The sequence below is a fragment of the Passer montanus genome, unplaced genomic scaffold (assembly GCF_014805655.1).
Source record: "Passer montanus isolate IOZ18808 unplaced genomic scaffold, ASM1480565v1 scaffold32, whole genome shotgun sequence".
Classification (NCBI taxonomy): Eukaryota; Metazoa; Chordata; class Aves; order Passeriformes; family Passeridae; genus Passer; species Passer montanus.
Window position 1 is genome coordinate 4546742 of NW_024367930.1, and position 21982 is coordinate 4568723.

At 36.1% G+C, this 21982-nt stretch overlaps 1 protein-coding gene across 1 annotated transcript in view; it reads left to right on the top strand.

The window, feature by feature from the left end:
* The window catches only part of CNTNAP2 (contactin associated protein 2), a 1016974-nt gene that overhangs the window by 333679 nt on the left and 661313 nt on the right, over window positions 1–21982 (top strand). The window contains exon 3 of the mRNA XM_039715193.1: window positions 12004–12197. Within this exon, the coding sequence (XP_039571127.1) occupies window positions 12004–12197 (194 nt within the window). The remainder of the gene's footprint in view (window positions 1–12003; window positions 12198–21982) is intronic.

Sequence of the window (21982 nt, forward strand, 5' to 3'; positions counted from 1 at the left end):
AGGAGAAGATTATTAGGGGTGAAATTTTGGCAGGAGTGTATTACAATCCACAAAATTAGGATGAGAAAGTGGGTGTCATATTCTTTGAAAAAATTAAGAACAACTCCAGTTTGGGTGCCTTCATTCTCATGCAAAACTTTAATCTCTGACACCTGCTGGAAGAGCGGCACAGTGGGATGCAGCCAACCCAGTTTTCTGGAGTGTGTCAGGAATTATTTCATGACATATTATACATTTTGATAGATCAAATAAATATATGTTACAGACATAAATCTTTTTACTGGAGTGACATTTGTGACAAATTTGCTTTGTAAAATCTATGGCAAATAAAACTTCTGTTCTCCAAATGATACTTTGCTTCTACTGACAAGAAAAAAGAAATTCATGTAGTACTGAAAAGCAAAAGAGGAAAATAGTTGTAAAATATTGGCTTCATAAGCATTGACTTGATCTTGTGACTGATTTTTTGATGTTTAATTACCACTGCCATATCAGAAGCTAAATTATGGGATAAGATGCTTTTAAACCCACAATTAATAGAATTTTAAACCCACAACTAGATAGAATTATCATATCTTTCTTTCTCTTCTTAAACCATGTGGTTTTGTCTGCTTAAAACATTTTTATAGCACAATAATCATAGGATTCAATTTTTACAGAAATAGTCATTTACCTGCTTTAATGCTTTAGAAGCTCTTATTGCATACTTATTTCCTGGGCTTCTGCCATGAGGAAAATTCCTCTGTCTTCAGTAGGAGTCATATCCATGTAACTGGAAGCAGAGAAACACTAACTGTCTGTGATAAGTGGCTTTCTGCAATAAAAAAGTGAATCAGGAAAGCATGGAAAAGCTGTCATAGAGTTGTGTGGATGCTCCTGGACAATGCAGCTTAAGCTGCAGTAGTTTTTCCTTGTCCAGGCTCAGCAGATGGAAATTTCCTTGAAGACTGTTAGTAAGACTTGCTTGTTTCAGGAGAAAACATGAGCTTTATTCAAGAAGAAAATTATGTAACTTCTGTAAGGTCAGAGCAGCAAGCTCTGTGGGGATGGAACTCTGAGTTGTGCATTTATGGTGAAGAAGGAGAAATTACTAGCTTTAGCAATGCAGCCTTCCTCAGAAAGTTTCAGAGTGCTGTTCATTTTCTCAGTTGTCTTTGTGAGGCGAATAATGTGTTACAGCACCTTACACACACACACACAAACTAAAGTTATTTTTATCCTCAATTAGGTCTTTTCTTGCCTGGGCATTGCTTCTGCCAAGTTAGATGATTTCTGTGTTGAATACTTTTTTTGTAGCTGTGGCTGTTTCTTCATCTGCCAACTACTGCTCAGTACCAACAGAAATTACTTAGGTCCAATCTGCTGTGTAGCTGTTTGAGGTGGAGGGATTTTTTCTTCCTTTTGTTGGGGGAGTGGGTATATTCAGTTAGTCCAGACATGCAAAAGTTCCTTTTTCTTCTCAACAGTTTTGAGTCTTGACTGAGTGTTGAAAAAATGCATTCAGAAAAGTATTTTAATCTGTAGCCTGAAGAGTTTAAATGAAGAGTGTGGAAGCTGCAGAGAGATTAATTTCTGCCTAGGGAGCCATGTCTTCCTAAGAGTGTTAGAGGGCTTAGAGAGGCAGGAGGGGAAGTGGGGAGGATTCAGGACACCTGAAGTTAAATCCTGCTTTGAATCCTCCCCCAGACTATGTGTGTTGAACCCTCCTACTGTAAAGCCAACATTTCCATATTCTCGTCCCTTCTGTGGGTTAATTTTTTTTTTAAAGGGTTGGAGTGTGTGTTTGGGGCTCTTAATTTATTGTAGTGCAATTTTTGAAATGCTCTGCTGAATGAACTTTGAATTCTCATTAATTTATATTGAATAAAAGTCCTAGCAGAATTTCTCACCCTGATTAGTGTCTAAAATGTATCAGGTTAATCCCATGAGGGTAAATTAACATTTGATGCCACTGATAAGAGCGCTGATACTTTTATTAGTGTTATAACTTTTTTTTGCTGGCTTTTTTCCTCCCCCTTGTATAGTCTCACATGATTATAATGATTTTTGTATACAGTGCTATGTTTTGGCTTCAAGGAGTATAAACTCATTAGGGAATCCTCACTGTTTATTAGTAGTTTACTATAGACTCCAGGCAAATTGCTGCCCTAAAAAGTTGAATTCTACTGTAGTATAGTTCTATCTTGAAATGAACATATTATTTTCCAAATTAAAGAAGAAAAATTTTCCTCTGATGTTGCTGCAACTCTGCATATGATATCAATAAATGTTTTGCTATTAGCAAAATAAAAGGCATAATATGAGCTTTCATCACCAAAATGGATGCAGTACGGAGTAATTTTTAAAAATAGAATATATTTTCTTAATGGAGAGAAAAGATAAGCATCTTGGTACTGCTTGCAATAAATGCATAAAAGAAAAATATAATTATCTTTTAACCTTGTTAATACAGAAAATGCCACAAATGCCTTGAATCAGCTGTATATTAGATTTCAAAATCCATCTCAATATTTCACAATTCTGTGCTCCTGTTTGTTGAAAGAAAGGCAGAAGAATAAAATGTGTACTAGGACAGATTGATCAGTAGTGGTAGCTTATATTCATGCATGGCACTGGTGCTATCAGAGCTCCTGTGACATCTTGAGGTATGATTTGCAGAAGCACTTGGAAACAGTGTCTAAGCAATAGGCAGATAAGGATGAGTCCTGTCCTTTTCCCAGGATTGGGTCAATATCACATTGACACAAATAAGAGGGTAGTATATCTCCCTCTAACTGTTAATTTTCTAGGCAATTTGCATATGGAAAAGGCTCACATAACTATTTCTGGCTATTCAGAAAATTTTAGTTGTCATGGTTGATTTAATTTTTTTTACTTTCAATAATTTTGTTCCTCTTTATGAAAATTCATTAACTTTACTCATAATTTTTTTGTGAATAATTATCAAAATGCACAGTGATTTTGCCACTCAAGAAGGAAATAATATTTCAGACTGCTTTATTAACAATTTTGATCTTTGAGAAATCACCACCATTTGGGTTGAGACCAGTTTCTCATAAATTCCTGTAAAATAAGAATTCAGGTTTGAAATTTTGAGCAGACGGAAAAGTGTATAGAGGAAAAGCAGGTTTAGCCTGGGTAGGAAACACTAGGGAAGAGTCTTCAGCCTGAATATATTCCTGAATGGATTTTTTTCTTGCCAATCTCAAAAGAAGAACCTTATGAAAACCAAGCAAACTAAAAACCCCAAACCACACTGACAGCACTACGAAAAACAAACTGGTAGAAATGTAAAAAAAGTAACAGAGGAAAAAGTGCACAGTCTTCAGATTCTGTAGCAGCCCAGGCGCTGAGCCCAACTGGGTGTTGCAAACATCAGGCGCAGCCAGCAGAGGTTGACTGTTGGCAATCATTAAGGGAGCTGGACTTCAGAACTACTTTATTTAATGTCTGAAGCCTGGTAGTTTTTTGGTTTTTTTCTACTTGCTGGGCTAAGATTCTTTAAGGACCTGAAGGAGCTGGGGGGAGTACACCTGAGCAGGGCATTTCAAGGGAGATTTTTTTTGTCTGAGACACAGACCAGGAGATTTGCAGTTAAAAACATAGATAAAAAACAGACAGCGAGTAGAATGAAGTAATCGTGTGGCTTCTATTTGTTTACAGGGAGCATTTCACTAGTGTTCTTTGCGCATCACAAGAACACTGGTATATACTGAAGCAGAAACTATGTTATACTAATGGCAGAAACTATGTTCTCCATAGGCTCTCACACAGCAAGTATCTGTAAGACTGGAGGTTCAGCTTTTATCTTTTATGGCTGAAGACTTGTCACAGAACAAGATATGTAAGCCAGAATTACATCATTTAATCATTTTTCATGTGCAATCTAAGGGGAAAATATTAATCAAGATAAGCTAGAACACTATGATATAACTTTCAGTAATTCAGCTTTGACTTCCATCAATTTGTGGGCTCAAGTAATGGGAACAGGAAATGACTTAGGTGATTAAAGTGTTTAGGCATCGTATTGATATTGAAATGTTATAAATCAGGTGCTGGAATACCTTAATTCCTCTTTCTCTGGCATCTTTACTAAGGAAGGATCAAAGCAGATGCAAGAAACTGTCATAATGAGCTTGTATTGTAAAGTGATGTAAATGCTATTCAACCACAGTCAGTAAAACCTTATTATTTGTGATATGGCCAGCATAAAAATCTTGGATAATAATCTACTAATCAGGGCTCGATAGCTCAGCACAGACACAGCAGAAGTAGTATGTGTTCTCAATTAACTATACACTTGCTAGTTCTTGCTGGGAATATGACCTGAGTTGTCATAAAAACCCCAGTGCTGCAATGCATAAACATACAATGAGAGATTTGTGTCATGGTTCTTACAAAGGTGATGTGAGGAAAGGGAGACCTCCCTACTCTCTACCTCATCCTTTGTATGCCACTGTGATTATTTTGTATGCAAGGGATTTGCATGCTGGGGTGCAATGATCCATTGCCTTGCCTCAACTTTCTTCCCAAAAACCAAGAAAACACCTCATGGAGAAGAAGCTGCTTGATGTCTTGAATATAGATGATGTGCACAGAATATTAAATCTCGTCCCAGTTTTGTTTCAGATTCCATTAGGATGCAGTTGTGAATGAGCTTTTTTTTTTTTGCATATGTAATTAGAAAGCAGAACAGATGGGAAAGGCATAGTTTAAAGTGATGTGTTCATTAAAATAACCAAAGCTGCAAAGTGTTTGTTCCCCAACAGTGAATTCAGGATACGAGACTCCTTAGGTTTCTGACTTTTTTCCCCCTACTTTGAGTCTGACAACTGTGAATGACAACAATGAGATCTCTTTAGCATCAATTTTTTGTTTAGATGTTAGCACTGTTCCTTCGGGCAGATTGACTGTTCATTCCCTCATATGTGGTGTGTGCTCAGTTAAGATATACTAGGAAGCAGTGGGTATTAAGAAGCAGACACTACATCAAGGGATTTATTTTAATTGCATTTACTGTAAGAAAGATCTATTGGGATTTAAAAAATAATATAGTGATTTTAATGTTCTTTTAAAAAATATCTATGTGGACTGTATCCTGATAACTACTGTTATCCCTTGGGTTATTTCTACTTTTAACTTTCATGTTTTTAAATGAAAATGAAATAATTTTAAGAAATATAATTAGGGGATTTTCTTACATATACAGACCCTGTCTATTTTTACTAGAAGGCAAGTCTTCCAAAATTAGTCTAACATTGTCCAAAAAATATTTGCTACAGTGAATAAGGGCTGAGCCTTACTCTTCTCAATCAAAATAGAAGGAAGGCTAATTTGAGGAATGAATATTGGATCTTTCCTATGTCTTACCCCTGCAAAATGAGTTTTATTAGATGTATTTTATACTGAACTTAGAGGTTCAGAACTTACTGTCTCCTAATCCTTTCCGCCCTGCTAGAAAGCTGTTTTAACTCATGGAGAAGTAGCTCAAAGGTTTTATGTAATTTGCCAGTTTCTAGTAAATGTGGTTTCATTTGGGGTAAATTCTAATAGTGAATTCTAGAGAAGAAAATATTTAGTTGTCATTTTGTTCTCTTCTTCTCCCATGCTGCTATTTTATCAGCATTTTTTATCTTCTAAATATCAACTTTTGCTTCTCTGGAAGCTGAATGTTCATTATTTGCCCATCATTGATGTTTTGCATGGTCTTGTCTGCAAATGCATCCCTGCTGTTATGTGCTAAAAAGAAGAGCTTTTCAAAAATGCAAAAGCAAATCCTTACCCTGAAGATAGGGAATGGATTAAAAATCCAAATTTAGCTAGAACAGCAGATGGATACAAGAAATAAACAAATGCATGCTGTTTGTGATAAGGAAATAAATGTCTGCCCATGCCAGTATCAGGAAAAGATTGTTTCAATTAGAAGTGAAGCCCTGCAAGAAGCTGAAGTGTCTTTGTTGGAGGACTCTATCAAGTACATGGTAAATGTGACCCTCACTCAAAGCAGCTTGAAATGCGAAGTCTGTTACCATTCAAGATTTCTGTATCAGCATAACTTTTCCCAGTGTGACTAGACCCACCAGTGTAGTGTTCCCACAGTCCTGTAGTGTTCCAGGACTAAAAAGGACCTTAAAGATCTTGTAGTTTAAATGCCTTCTACCAGAGCAGAAAGCCCTTTTCAACCTGACCTTGAACACTGCCAGGAATGGGGCATCCACAGCCTCTCTGGTTAACTTGTTGCAGTGTGCCAGTCTCACAGTAAAGAATTTTTTTCCTAACATCTAGCCCAAATCTGCTCTCTCTCAGTTTGAAGCCATTCTCCCTTGCCCTGTCAATACACACGCTTAGGAAAAAGTCTCTCTCCACCTTTCTTATAGGCTCCCTTCAGACACTGGAACACTACAATTAGTTCTCCCCAAAGCCTTCTCTTTTCAAGGCTGAACAATCCCAACTTTCTCAGCCTGTCTTTATAGGAGATGTGCTCCAGCCCTTAGAGCATCTTATGACTTCCTCTGGACTTATTCCAATAGTTCCTCATTCTCCCTTTGTTGGGTGCCTCACAGCTGGAAGGATTTTATTTTCTCTGAGTAATGTCTTTATCTATACTGTATTATAAAATGGAGAGAGGAAGACAAGGCAAAAATGAAAACCTCCATCGATGTCCTACTTAACTACAATAATGACAAAGAATGCAGGCAGATTTATTCTATTTAGGAGTTTGGGTCTCTTATATTGTTTTCTAGGTACTGTAGAAAATGGCTGCCCATATTTTCTCTGAAGTGCAGTAAATGAGTGATCTCAGTATTTCAAAGATTTCTTTTTTGTCTTGATTTATCTTTTATGTAGCAGAATGACAAGCAATGTCTTGGAAAATAGCAAAGTGTCAAACGGTATTGATTTCATGCTATGGCAGTGACCTAGAAAGTGCTATTTCTCATTGAAAAATTATGCTGTGGTTTTCCCATAAAAATAAGAAGATTCAAGCTTTAGGAATGTTTCAGGCTACATAATTATTAAGAAATGCACATTTTTTTCCTTGCTGAAAGGCTATAGAATTGTTCTCTGATTAGACAAAATAATCCCCTGAATTGTAACTACCCCAAAATCTATACCTTACATCTATAATTTGCTTTCTAATGAAATTTCTGAGTAAGGATCCTCTTCTTTTTTAATTCATGTCATTGAAACTTTTTTATTACTGATTTGGGAAGAGTAAAACACTAGACTTACTGGAGTACTGGCATTTTTAATTTTGTTATTTGAAGTAGAGAGTGATGAAGAAGTGAGACTAAAACAAGAATGGATTCTTCCTGTGCAAATTAGTGTTTCCAGTTTTCATCATGAGTGAAAGTCCCAAATTTTCAAAAGAATGATTACTAAGTGAAACAGAACAGATTTTCAAAAACCATCAGTGTCCCCCTTCTTATAGATCTGTCAGCTCAGTATCCTATGACAGTTCAGATAAAAATATAAAATCTGTGAACCTACCCCAGCTTTGCTGTTTCCTGACAATTGTGGGAAATGATAAGAAAGGAAGGCTAACTCATCATGTTGGCTGCCTTTGTGTGCACTAAATGGGAGGTAACTCACTCACCATCTTTGAATAGGGAGCTGAAATGTGTAATTAATTAAAAGGAAGAAATTATACATGAAAAAATAGGCCCCTGTTGACTTAAATTTTTTATACTCTTTGAAATACATTGTGCATGTGTCATTCAGAAATAAACTATGTTTTTCATGCTGCTTTCTGTTCCACAGAATAAATTTGTGGAATAAAATGCAATAAAAAAGGAATATGTTGGAATATTCATAATTTAAAAAAAATAAAACTTTGAACTTCAACTTCATTAGTAATGAAGCTAATATTATTAGCAATCATTTTTATTTGGTGCAAAATCATTAACAATTTCCACTTTTACAAGTTATTAGCATTCTGAATAAAGTTTTATGTCTTCTGCATAAGACATGTCATGTCTTTGTTTCAGTAGCTTGGTCAGTGTGCAGTAGGAGCAGATCAAGTGACTTGTTTAGAAAATAAAGCTTTATGAAATCTTTCATAGCCACCTTTTACCAACCGTATGCTCTGGCTGGCTGTGCTGATTAAACTTCTAGGCTTTTATGCACAGGAAAGATTCTTGGATGCTCAAAGATATTTGGGCCACATGCTCAGTGATGACTTTACTGTTGCTGAACTTGGAGTTCCCTGTTGACAAAAGTTCACATACAGTCATTCTTGCTAAAGTTTAAATGAGTTGCCCTGTGTGTGGTGTAGAGTGCTATGAGGTATAAACCAGAATATCTCATGATTCACTTGGTTCATGTCACTGGGTCAAATATTTTGACTGCTGATTGTGTGAATATGTTTAATCACATTAAATTCTGTAACAGCATAAATATAAAAATAGGAAGCAGATATGGTTTGCAATTGAATTAATTGCACCATTATTACCTAAAAGCTCCATAAATGCTCCTTACCTTTTTAAGGAAAGTAAATTGTATTATATGCATGTGTTTAGTATCTTTAAAACAATTTTTTTACTTCTAATCTCCTTCTAATTTGAAAGTCTATTGATTTCATAGTATATTGCACTATTTGTTGTTAAAAGACAGTACATGAAATAAACAGAGCATTGTAGGAAAAACCATTTATCCAGTGCTTATTTTTCTGCCATAATAAAAAGTGCAAATAATAAATGTAATAAAATTCAGGATATAGCCAAACTATTAAAAATGAACAGTTTACACCAAGGTGTGAATAATAACTCTGAATAGCAGTTATTCAGCAGTTTTAATACACCACTCTAGTTTCAGTGTGACGTAATGTTCCCTGTAATCTGCTAACATGCTGTTATTTTGCTCCTTCCCTAAAGATAATTCCTTATTCATCCATAAAGTACTGGCCACAAAGTTCTGTTTATTTCAAAAATAATGCCATATTGTGAAAATCAGGTTTGATTTCCAAATTCCTCACTCCTTCAAAAAGGCAAAATATATAATTATCAGTAACTCTTCTTTTCCCAATCTAGTATCAAACCAAATTCTGAATTCCATTGGAAAAGCAGGGTTTTATTCAACAAAAAAATTAATGATATGAAGAACTGTGAGCATGTGCACATTTATGGGGATGTGAGATTTTTGTATCTACTTAGATTGAATGGAGATACAAATGTACTTAAATTGTTCCAGTGAATTCAGAGTGTTTTCAAGATTTCACTGTGGGGAAATTTGTACATAATCCAAAATTTTCATAACTCATTTATAGCATGTAGTTGAAAAGAAATATTTTGAAGGAGGAAAAAGGATCCTCAAACTACTAAAGGTTACATGTATCAGCAGCAACATGAACAAAGTAGTCATCTCCCCCACATTACACAGCTTGGTGAATCAAAGTGGAAGAGGACACATTTAATTGATGCTCACAGGCTGCTTCTGATGACTGGCTGATGGCTGCTCTACCTGCTTAGAATGACCACCATTCCTTTGCCACGCTGATCTGCTCAGCAGCACATTCAACTCTAACACAGCATGTTTCTCCTTCATCCTTTTGGCTATTTATTTCTTTACTTGCTTGGAAAAGCCAGAAGGCAAATCTGAAACTGAGATATCGGATAATATTGTTTTCTGCTCTTTGCAACATTGACTAAAAGTCTTGTCTCTTGCTTGTTGGAAATGGTTATAGGGCAGTATGTCTTGCAAAACTAGTGTTTCTATCTCATGGCCTAGATGTGACTATTGTGTCGCATCTCTTTAACTTGTCTTAAGCACGATGTAAAAAATGCTTTCTAACTCTTCTTACATAAAAAAACAACTGAGGAAAGGAATGCTAGCACTTAATTTTTACAAACTATTCAAAGCATTTGTAGGTGAAGACTCTTTGAAATGAAGCTGAAATTTACAGTGACTGTTTATCAATTACAGGAGGCAAAAGTCTTGTCTAAGTAATACGAATGTACTAAATAAAAAAATATTTCTTGTTATGCTTCAAGGTCTTTTACTTAACAAAATATCCTGGTTTAATGTAAATCTCCTGCATTATGGTAAAAACCATAATATCTGTCTAACCTTTATAACATTGTAGTATGTCACACTTTTTCAACAATTGCATCGATTAAGGAAATTTTATTGATTATCTGTTTAACTTTGTCTTTCATGAACTTTTTTTAAATGCTCACATTTGGAACTTATTTTTGTTAGGTAGCCACAAAGAGTTTTTTACAGAGATGGTTTTTGTACAATGCCAACTTTTTATCTTTTGCATGCCATCAATCACAGATATAATAATCATAATCACAGTTTAATGAGGTTATTAGGATAGGGAGAGAAGACATCATCTCTGCTATTACAAGTATGTAGGGCTAACTTTTCCAATCTCCATGCATAGTAGTTATGAAGAAGCTGCATTGTGTTTTGAATGATCAGTCTCTGCAAAACTAGATCTAGTTTGAATTTGGGAATGTGTGGGAATATTTTTCCTGCAAATGATTTTCAGAAAGGGTATTATTTAGAGTTTATTTGTTTTAAATAGCATTTAATTATTCCCTACAGCTAAAGTATCCTGTTTATTTTCCTGGGTAGAGCAGAGAGAAAGCATCTATTGTAAATCTTGAGAATTTTAACAAATTAGTTGCATTGGTGTAGTGCTACACTTTTAATTACAATGAAAGGCAACCACATGAGGCATCAGATCATCCTGTTGATACGATGACATTAAAATGTCCAACGACCTGCAAACGTTAACACCTGTAGCAGCTGAATGAGTTTTAGGGTTACCTAAGACTGAGGCAATGCTGCCGCCTAATGATGGGAGTATATAAGATGCAGTATAGCAATGTTTCTTGTTTGGCAAGCAGGCAAGGCTTGTGACATCAATTGAAGACTATAAGTGAAATTAAAAGCAATAAAAATTGGCCCATGGACTAGACTACATGATTTGATGGTGTGCCAAGACATTTATTTTGTTCAAAGCTAAAAGCAAAATAAAACCCCTCTAAATCATATCAAGTATGTAAACATTTTGTTTTCTGTGTATTAATGTCTGTTACGATTATAAAGAGAATGATACTCCACTTTTTCAATATTTTGATAGATGAGCATTTTTTATTTCATATATTTCCTAATGCTTACCATTATAATAGCTATATCATTATAATATCTATCTGAGAAATTTTATTATTCTCTGAAGAATCCTAATACAGTTTTCCCCTAAATATTATTATTTCAGAATAGGAAATTGCATTAATGTCTCAATGCTACATTGATCTATGCATCACTGGCCTTCTTTATTTAGAACAATTTAAAGTAGTCTGGTGGCTGATAAGAATATTAATGGTATTACTGTCAAGTTAATTCATAGACCCATAAAGAGCAATAACACTTGTGTAAGGCATCTGCCAATGTAATCTCTGACAGCTTGTACAACCAGCAGATCAAAACTGCATCTAGCCCTTCAATACCTGCTCCTTTCGCAATTCTAGTGGATCTTTCAGTTTGTGCTCTATAGTGAAACACAAAAAACCAGAGAACTTGCTCTTATTTCCTTACTTTTTAGCTATATTATCTCTTCAACTTGAAATGGTAATGAAAAGTCATAGAAAATCCAAATTTTTTTATTGATTTGTGTCTCACTCTTTCAAAGGACTTCATGTAAAATTGGTCAACCTTTGAAAAATTATAACTTGCAAAAAGTAATAAACTGTAATTAAAACATTATGAAGGCAGTGATTGGTTAGCAGGTATCACATTAAATCATTATAATTATATAAAAATATGAATCGGGCAATGGATTTAATTTACTTAAAGCTTGTGCTAAAGTTTGTTCTGCCTTTTTTTTGGTGGGTTTTTTTTTTTCACTGGGAACTCATATTTCATTTGTATGTGTTCAAATTTTTTTGATATTCTATTCCTCTCAGCTGGGCTGACTTCCAGCAATCAGCATCTTCACAATGAGTTCACATCAAAGCAACTGCCTAAGATCTAAATCTCCCTTCTGCTTCTTCACAACAGGTGCAGGAGGTTGGTCTCCATCAGACAGTGATCATTACCAATGGCTGCAGGTGGATTTTGGGAATAGGAAGCAGATCAGTGCTATTGCAACTCAAGGCAGGTACAGCAGCTCTGACTGGGTCACTCAATATCGGATGCTCTACAGTGATACAGGGAGAAATTGGAAACCATACCACCAAGATGGAAACATCTGGGTAAGTAATTACTATGGAATGGAGGTGTGTGCTGTAATGATGTTTATTGTCAGTGCGTTTGTTTGAGTTCTGTGACTTGTACAACCCTTCAGTGTTTGTATCAGGACACAACAGAGCTTTGCTCATAACACAGTTATTTGGGATGCAGCTGTTGTCAGGAGAGCTATCCCCAGATTAGCAAACCCATTTTGGGATGACAATATTTAGCAGAACATTCAAATTTTTTTGGTTGCTGGTATTGCTCAAGGGGTCTCTTATGCTTTACCCCTTCTTTTCTTTTAACTAATTTCATGGAGTGAGATCAAATAGTTGAATAGATAAAATGGTTTTAAAATTATTCTGTTAAAATTTTGGAAGGTAATTTCTCCTTGGGTGTACATGTGCTGAAGAGCACTTTTATAACCTACATAGTGTTTTCCACACAGGTGCTGCAGGGATGTGTTTTTTTCAGCAGGGATGGACAGAATTTTCTTCATAGTAGCTAATATGGGGTTGTGTTTTGGATTTTTCTGGGAAGAGCGTTGCTAATTCAGGGATGTTGTTCATACCGCTGAGCAGTGCTTGCATAGCCAGAAGGCCTTTTCTGCTTCTTACCCGTCTCCAGCAAGTAGGCTGTGAGATGGCCAGTCAGCTGCCTGCCCATGGGAAGTGGTGGATGTGTTCCTTTATGACTTTGCTTGGGTGTGACTTTTGGTTTACCTATGAAGCTGGCTGTATCTCAACCCATGAGTTTTCTCACTTTTCCCATTCTCTCCCTCATGCCACCATGGGGGAGTGAGTGAACAGCTGTGTGGTGCTTAGCTGCTGGCTGGGGTTAAACCATGACAATGGGTATTTATGCTATAAGCATTTTAGGAAAAAGCATATAATTTGGCTTTGTTTCTTACATTTTTTTATGGACAAACTGCTAATTTCATTCTTGCTGAAAACACTAGCCTTCCATTTTGCTGACAAAAAAATGATAGCTATTACTTTACATGACTATACTCATAGCATTTCTTTCAGATAGCATTCTTTCTCAAAAGTATACTTTGAAAGCAGAAAAATGTTATTATTCTTTCTGAAACCAAATTAAGTGATTAGCTATTATGTCAAAGCAGACAAGATTTAACACAGTGATATTTTAGATTCAAGTTTTTGCCAGGTGCTTCTTTTACTGAGGTCTATTTTTAAAAAAGAATGTCAATTATAGAGTATAAGGTGAATGGGTATTTTCTGTATAAGAGAAACTCAGTTAATATGTGAAGAGTGTAGAAACAGTCATTTTTATTACAGTATTGATTTATTGAAAAAATCTCTTCCATTTGCCAGATAGGATTCTGAAAGAGGAAGAACTTAAAGCTGGGAAGGTAGACAACCTTGAACAGAAAAAATATTGGATTTTGTTTAGATTCCTTGGAACTTGGATATGAATATGATTCATCAGGGTAGGGGACAACTTGTGCTTAAGCTTGATGAATATAAAAATTTCTCTTTTAAGGCCACTTACTGTAAACACTAAATGCTATAAATATTTTTATATTCCTACTCTAAATGTATAAAAGCTTCTCCAACAACTACTGTTGAAGTCATCAAGAATGGTAGAGAGCTTTGCAGCTGGTTGAGTGAATAATATATAAAGCAGAATAGTTAGGCTGAGGAAAAATATGTTCTTAATAACTTTTGGTGATGCCTAGTTTGGTTGATTTAGTCACAGCTGTGATTGCTTCTTTTCAAAGCAGACCAGCTTCCCGAGTGAGGGCTTTGTAGCAAGTCTTTATTCTTATACTGTCACTTAAAACAAAAATATTGATAGCTTCTTCATGCAAGAGCATTTCCTTTTTCTCTTTATTAGCACTTATGCATGCTTGGTAGATTCAGAGGAATACTACTGGTCTGTTATTGACCATTGACATCACTTGTAAAATAGTGTGATGAGCCATGCAGGTCTGCTTCTTTTATTTGGAATGCTGTCTTTGGATATATGTTAGCAAGCTGGTTTCTGCAATACTGCTATGGTTCATGTCCTAAAATTTTTATCCAATATTAGAAAAGCAGATTAAAAAATAAATGCAACTTATCCATGCTTTCTTTTAAGAGAAAAAGTAGCCTGTTACCAAAAAAATAAAAAGGCCACAGTTCTTGACTCTAATTCTAGTTTGCATAAAATAATATTGCTTTGGTGGTTAAGTGATGTCTCGGCTTTGGTTTCATCTTGGAAATGTTGTTTATTAGTTATTCATAAATATTCATCTTAACATGTTCCCAAAACAGGAAGGTGCCTGAGCATGGAGAAATTCTGTGGTTCTGTTGTAGTAAGAGTGTCACAAGGAGACAGACTTCCCTTATGAGAAAACAGAATGGTGTAGATTTTCCATCAAATATTCCATCTAGTGTCAATTTGCACAAAAAATAAAAACAGTGGTAGCTGTTAGGACTAGAGTAGACAACATAAACCTACTATCTATCGTAGGCATTTTAAACTCATAAAATCAGATCCTTCCTGACTGAAATTACTGTGGCTACCTTAAAAATCTCATGATTCTGGTGCCCATAAAAATATTTTTAGAAATAATTTATTCTTTACCTTTAGATTTGTATCTTTTAAGAGATTTATCAACAGGAGAAATACACTCTGCAGCCTTTGTTTAAAAACCCTCTTCCATCAACCCTATGCCTGAATGTCACTGTTTTCTGACAACAGGAAATTTAAAATTAAATGCAAAATCAAATTAAAAGAGGAAAAGAGAAGTTCAAAGTTCAACAATATTTAAGATTAAAGTAGTTTTGATATCAATTGACATAGAGGATGAGATGTGAGAAACAAAAGGAAATAAAGCTAAATAGATGAATTGGAGAGAGAGAAAAGGAGAAATATTTTTCAATAGAGATCTAGTCAAGAACAAACCATTGTAATCTGCATAAAAGGCTGAAGGAACTCTTCTGTATGTGTTAGTCAGGGAGGAAAAGGAGTTCTATAATTACCTCCTAAGTAGGAGAGAAATCAAAAGGCTCTCAGGAAGTCTGTGATGGGGAAAGTGCTTTCAAGGTGAATTTAGAGTAAGCTTTCCAGTTCTGTGAAATAGATTTTGTGACCCCACCCCTCCTGGGCTTTTGGATATTTTCAATTTTCATGAATTTTAATAAGATGAGTGAATGTGGCCTCTTTCCATAAAATGCCTAGCAACTAGAGAATTTTGATCACCTCTCCTACCTTCACTCTTGTATTCTGAGATTCTAATTTCGATAGGTCATGAGGTTTCCCTTTATATGTCAATCCACTGGGGTGTTTCATGGACACAAAAAAAAATGCACTTTTTTTGCTATACATGCTCATTTTAGTTTCTGTATCAATGCTATTTACCTAATAAACACATACCAGACATGATTCTACATGTAATACTGTTTCTATTTGCTAACTCAGCTATAGATTATATAAATATCTGATGTTAAGCATAATGAAAATATGTTCTATAGCTATAAGACATTTTCTGAAACATTAAGGCACGAATTTTATGCATCAGTGGCAGAGGCTCAGCATATCTAACTTTAAAATTTTTCCTAAGGGAAATTGGAAGATATTTGCTAGAATTGAAGAGATCTTATGAAGTATTGTCTTCTAAAATTTGATTACTATAGTAGAACTTGAGATCAGCTCTCAGCCATCTCATAATTTTATTCTTGGTGATATCAAAGGCACAGAATCAGAGAATAAGCTGAGTTGGAAGGGACCCACATGGGTCATAGAGTCCAACTCCTGGCTCTGAACCAGCACCCATCCCCAAGAGCCACACCATATGACCCAGAGTATTGTCCAAATGCTTCTTGAACTCTGTGAGGGCTGGTGCTGTGACCCCTTCCCTGGGCAGACACTTCTAGTGCCTGACCACCTTTTTCTAATACCCAGCCTAAATCTACCGTGACACAACTTTCAATCTATTCCCTGGGGTCCTGTCACTGTTCACCACAGAGCAGAGATCAGCATCTGCCCCTCTCTTCCCCTCACAAGAAAGTTGTAGACTGCAGTGAGGTCACCCCTCAGTCTTTTCTGTGCAAAACAGACCAGGTGACTTGAGCTGCTCCTCATAACACTTCCCCTCAAGGCTCATCACCATCTTAATTGCTTTCCTTTGGACACTCTCTAACACCTTCATATCTTTCTTATATTGTGGCACCCAAAACTGCCTCCAGCACTGGAGGTGAGCAGAGCGGGACAATCCCCTCCCTTGCCCAGCTGGTGATGCTGTGCCTGATGCACCCAGGACGCACTTGGCCCTCCTGGCTGCCAGGGCACTGCTGGCTCACATTCCACTTGCCGTCAACCAGGACCCTCAAGTCCCCTTCTGCAGTGCGGATTTCCAGCATTTCATTGCCCTGTCTGCCCACACATCCCAGGTTGTTCCACCCCAGTTACAAAATCTAGCACTTTCCTCTGATAAATTTCATATTGTTGATAATTACCCAGCCTTCCAATTTGTCCAAGGCTTTCAGCAGGGCCTCTCTGCCTTCACTGGAGTCAACGGCTCCTCTCAGTTTTGCATCATCTATGAACTTTCTTAGTGTCCTTTCTGGTCCTGTGTCCTAGTCATTTATGAAGATGTTGAAGAACACAGGGCCACGGATGGAGCCCTGCAAAACTCCACTAGTGACTGGTTACCAGTCTGATGTCACTCCATTCACTGAAACCCTTTATGGCCAAGCCAGTTGCTCACCTGTCACGTAATGTGCTTGTCCAGCTGTGGACCGCACATTTTGTCCAGTGGGATACCAGAAAGTATAAAAAATTTTATAAAAATCAAAAAATATTTTGGTAATTATGAGTAAAAAAAAAAAATTAAAAAAGGGAAAGGTAGAGTGTAGACACTGTGCACATGACCTCCAAATATTATTCTGTACCTGATTCTTATCTTCAGCTTCAGTGGACATCAGTGGAGCAGCAAAGATATAAATGAAAGCAGATTTTACCTTATTACAGAAAATTCAGTAGTTGACAAAGTGGCTGCTGCTACAATTGAAAGCAGTTGTGTATTTCTGATATTGTTGTTTTTCTTTCAGTTTTAATTAAACTAGAGTATATTATGGATAACATCTGCTTTGGTATTATTTTTGTTGTTAGATAGATATTGAATGAGTACGTCGTTTTCACCATGAATAATGATTTTTGAAAAGGAATTTAATTTATGTACTTACATACTGGCTTTAAACTTTTTTTTTTTAATTTTAATACTTCTGAGTCTCTTCTCTGTTTTAGGTGAAATAGGCAGGAATCCACTGAGTTAACTGTAAAATGAACTTTGCATTTCTCTGGGAGATGAGGAATAAACTACTGTTTGAGCAATAGATTCTCTTCATTTACGTGAAAAGAATTTACATGGTTCCCCTTGGTATTGAAGGAAGCTGCTACAGCACAGTGGAGTTAGTTTTTACAGGAAAACAAGCTCTTAGCATTTCAGAATATTTTGCTACAGGATTGAGCCAAAAGTCATTGTGGAAGAAGCTCAAGTGAGTTAGATAATTAACTTTTTCAAGCTGTGTGAGACTTCACATGTTTGATACTCTTGGGTGCCTTTGGAAATACCAACCATCAGACAGGCCTAAAGTAACATTTAATGACTAGAAAGATATAAGGAAATCATATGCAGCTTTACCTAGCTGAAATTATGTGGAAGCCATCTGCTCAGAGTTTCTGTTCATACTGACATGCATTTTCTGGTGAGATTATTCCAAGAAAAAGTTGCAAGGCTTATCGCATTTCCAAGTCCCTTCCACCTGCAACATTTTCAGCTAACAAAGGACTTAGTGCATACATCTTGGAGTACAATAATTTGTGTATAGCAACTACAATTGAAGAGGAATAAATTCTAGCATCCACCCACTATGTTAGGACAGTGAGAATTATTTGCTTTGTGAAATCTGTTATTGATTTTTCCCCTGAGAGGCAACTTATGCCCAAGTGAATATTAAAGAAGGATGATATGAAACAGTTCTTGAGTTTGATATTTAATGCTGTTTTCCTTTTTTTGTGTTTATTTCACAAGATCTTAACTGGCAACTTACATTATAGAAAGATTTACTGGGTTAATGGGCTTACAGGCCTGGAAATTTTGTCTTTCTTTTTAAATACTTCTACTGAATTACATTATTAAACCAATTTAGTTTACATGATGTTATACTTTTTTATAGTTATGGGAACATTTGGAAAATATGAAATGTGATTAGAATGGTCTGTGACCTGCCATTTGTTGTTTCTGGGCTGCTACAAGAATAACAGATACTGTGCAGACCTATTTGAATATGACAAAGTGGTTTGATATATTAATCAGTGCAAAAGTTTTGATTGTGTGTATAATGTATGTAACATTTCTTTTGGAAATGTTGTTTTCTATGTAATGACTCCCTGACTTATCCTATCTGAAGGGATTTTGTCTGGTATCTTGCTGTCTCCTTAGCAATGTCTCAAGGTTACCAGTGTCATAATCAATGAATTTTAATTCTCTGTATAATTTATTACTAGAAATGCCTTTTATTCCTCTTTCTTTCTTTTTTTTAAACTTTTGTGGTGGGGGTAGCAAGGGAGAAAATTTCTTTTTTCTCCTGGAATTTCCTGTATCATTCTTGTTAATTTCATTGTGCCTTACCCTGCCTGGATGCTATGCCTCTGAGGACCTGTCTGACTTTATCTTATAAAGATTGCTCCTTTCACTTGCAACAGCCAATATCACCTTAATGGGTGTATTGAGAGAATGAGGAGTTGTAACTCCCCCACAAGTCACTTTGTCTCAGCACTTAGTGGACATTGCTGATCAATACATGGAGGGCCTCTAACTGAAAGGGTATGGGCACAGAAAAATATTTCTTTTGCTGTAGTGAACTTAAATTCTCTTATAAATCTAATGTGACAGTCTCCACTATTATGTCAAATAACTATGATAAAGTTTTGGTAGGACACCTTTAGAAATTCAGGCAGATGCTGAAATGGAATTTTTAGAAGCCCTGAAGAAAAGAAAGTTATAGATAAGCATCAATGCTATCCGGATGAAGCCTGTTTCCTAATCTACTCTTTTCCATGTGAAATCTGTTAAAAGAAACTGTGAAGATTTTTAAATGCATTTAGAGAAACATACTTGGGGTTATCTGAAATATCACGGCAAAATATATCTATGCCAAATGCTGTCACAGCCACAGACTGTATTTGTATTAAAATGTCAGAAGATCTGATAGCCTTTTAAATGTTGGAATCCTAAGATTAACACCAAACTGGGCTAAACAGTAATGCTAGTTTAAACTACTAACTTAAAAAAAACCAAAACAAACTAATAGATACATATGTGTCTCTAACTAATAATGTATTTTATGTATAGAGCTATATCCTGCCTATAAGACCTTCTAAGCATACTTTTTTCTTAGAGTCTTTGAAATCATATTTTTTGCAGGGAGACCTTTAATATTATTTTTAGCAGAAACATGGAGTTGTGAGTTTGCTTATAACTTTAAATAACATCTTTAAATAGAAAATAAGCTGGCATTTGGAAATTGATTGATCAGATGGAAATTTATTATTTTCAATCTAAAACCTAGTTTTTCCCAGGTGTTATTTTTGTTACTGAAAGAAAGATTCTGTAGTTGTGTTAGGCTTTCCCCAGAAGCACAAGCAGAATAATTTTTTCATCTATCAAAGAATATGCCAAGTAGAGAGAAGACAAAATTCCTCCTGGTGTGGTGGCAGACCGCATCCCATCCCTCTCCTCTTTCTGTACAAGCCTGTACAATTAAAAATATTGGGATAACATATGAGAGGTATGCAGAGTACTCTGATAGAACATTTCCTTTCTAAAGGATTATTTTTTAATCTGTTGTTTTTAGCCTGAGGACTACTTGTCTGTTTATGTTAAACCATCCCATTCTAAACACAGACATCTAAAGGCAGGCACCTAAATCCAGCTTTTAGCTCTCAGATGGCTTGGTTTTCAAATACTTAAGAGTGTCATCATCTCACAATTAATACAATGCACAGGTCCTTAAGCCAGCCCAAAAGACTACATGGTGTACCTAATCAGCTCAGCTATGACAACAGTCATAATCATGGCTCCATGGCATGACATCTATGCTAACATATCTTTGTTGAGTGCATCAATAGTCTCTTAAAAATCCTAGCATAGTTATCTAGGTCACCCTTAATCCCCTCCAGGAAGCCTGAACACATGCTTAGATTATAGAACCAGAGATGAATTTTCAAAGATTCTACATTTTTATGGTTCTCTCTAGAAACACTTTTGAATGTCTAGATTAATATGGCTACTGAATATGGCCAAAGAAAATGGGCTGTAGTGATTTCCTTGTGGCTTGTCAGCCCTCTTTTTTTTTGCCTACAGTGCATAAATATATCTAATAATGTATGAGAATCTTATAGAAGAAGGACAGCATATGACCAAAAGTTTGCATTAGGGCAATTTTATTGTTGATAGATACTGATTTTTAATTTTATATCACATAAAGGATAAAAAAGTCACAGTAGGGTAGTGTAGCTAATGTCTCATTTGATAAAAGTGGCTAGAAATAGGAATTCCTGTGATCCCCACAGATGTAAAAAAAAACTCCAAACAAGTCATGACAAATATATTTAAGTTCAATTAGAAAATGTAGAGTTACAAAGCACAAGTCTTGTTTTTTACTTAGTAATTATATTTTGTTACATTAAAGGACTTCTGCAATGTGTTTGCCTTACATAATGGAATAACAGGTTCAGGGTGCTGTACCTGGGTCAGAGCAACCCCTGCTATTAACACCGGCTGGGGGATGAACAGATGGAGAGCTGCCCCGGGGAGAAGGACCTGGGGGATGCTGGCAGATCAGAGATTGGACATGACCCAGCAATGTGCATCTGCAGCCCAGAAAGGCAAACACATCCTGGGCTGCATCCAAAGCAGTGTGGCCAGCAGGGCAAGGGATGGGATTCTGTCCTCTGCTTCTCTCTGGTGAGACCCCACCTGCAGTGCTGCATCCAGCTCCAGGGCTTGCAGCAGAAGAAGGATATGGAACTGTTGTAGTGAGTCCAGAGGAGGACACTGAGATGGTTAAGAGGATGGAACACATCTTTTTTGAGGAAAAGCTAAAATATTTGGGTTTGTTCAGTCTGGAAAATAAAAAGCTTCAGAGTGACCTAATTGTAACCTTTCAATACCTGAAAGGAGCCTACAAAAAAGATGGAGAGGGATCTTTTACCGGAGCATGTAGTGACAGAACAAGGGGGAATGGCCTTAAATGGAAGAAGAGTAGGTTTAGATCGGACATTAGGCAAAAAAAATTCTTTATTGTGAGGCTGTTGAAGGACTTGAACAATTTTCCCAGAGAAGACATGCCCTATCCTTGGACCTGTTTAAGGCCAGGTTGGATGGACCTCTGAGCAACCTGATCTGGTGGAAGATATACAGCAGGGAAATTGGAACTAGATGACATTTAAGGTCCCTTTTAACCCAAACCATTCTATGATTCTTTGAATACACTTCTGTACATAGCTGTCAAAAATCTAATCTGTCAAGAACTTCCTTAGTTTCTTCCTAGTTTTTCCACCATGCAGGTCAAGAAGTTGCCCAAAGAGGTTTTGAGGGAGCTGAACCAAGCAACATGCTTAAGTTTCTTACGGGCTTTTGATTCTGGATGATGTCTGAGATTGGTCCAAACAGCTAACTGTTGAAATGAAGAGGCAAATCAACTCTAATATATTGTGTTTGATGCATATGGCCTTTATTTATCTTTTTAATTTACAGCTGGCTTCAGTTTCTGTGGTGAGATGCATCATAGAATAT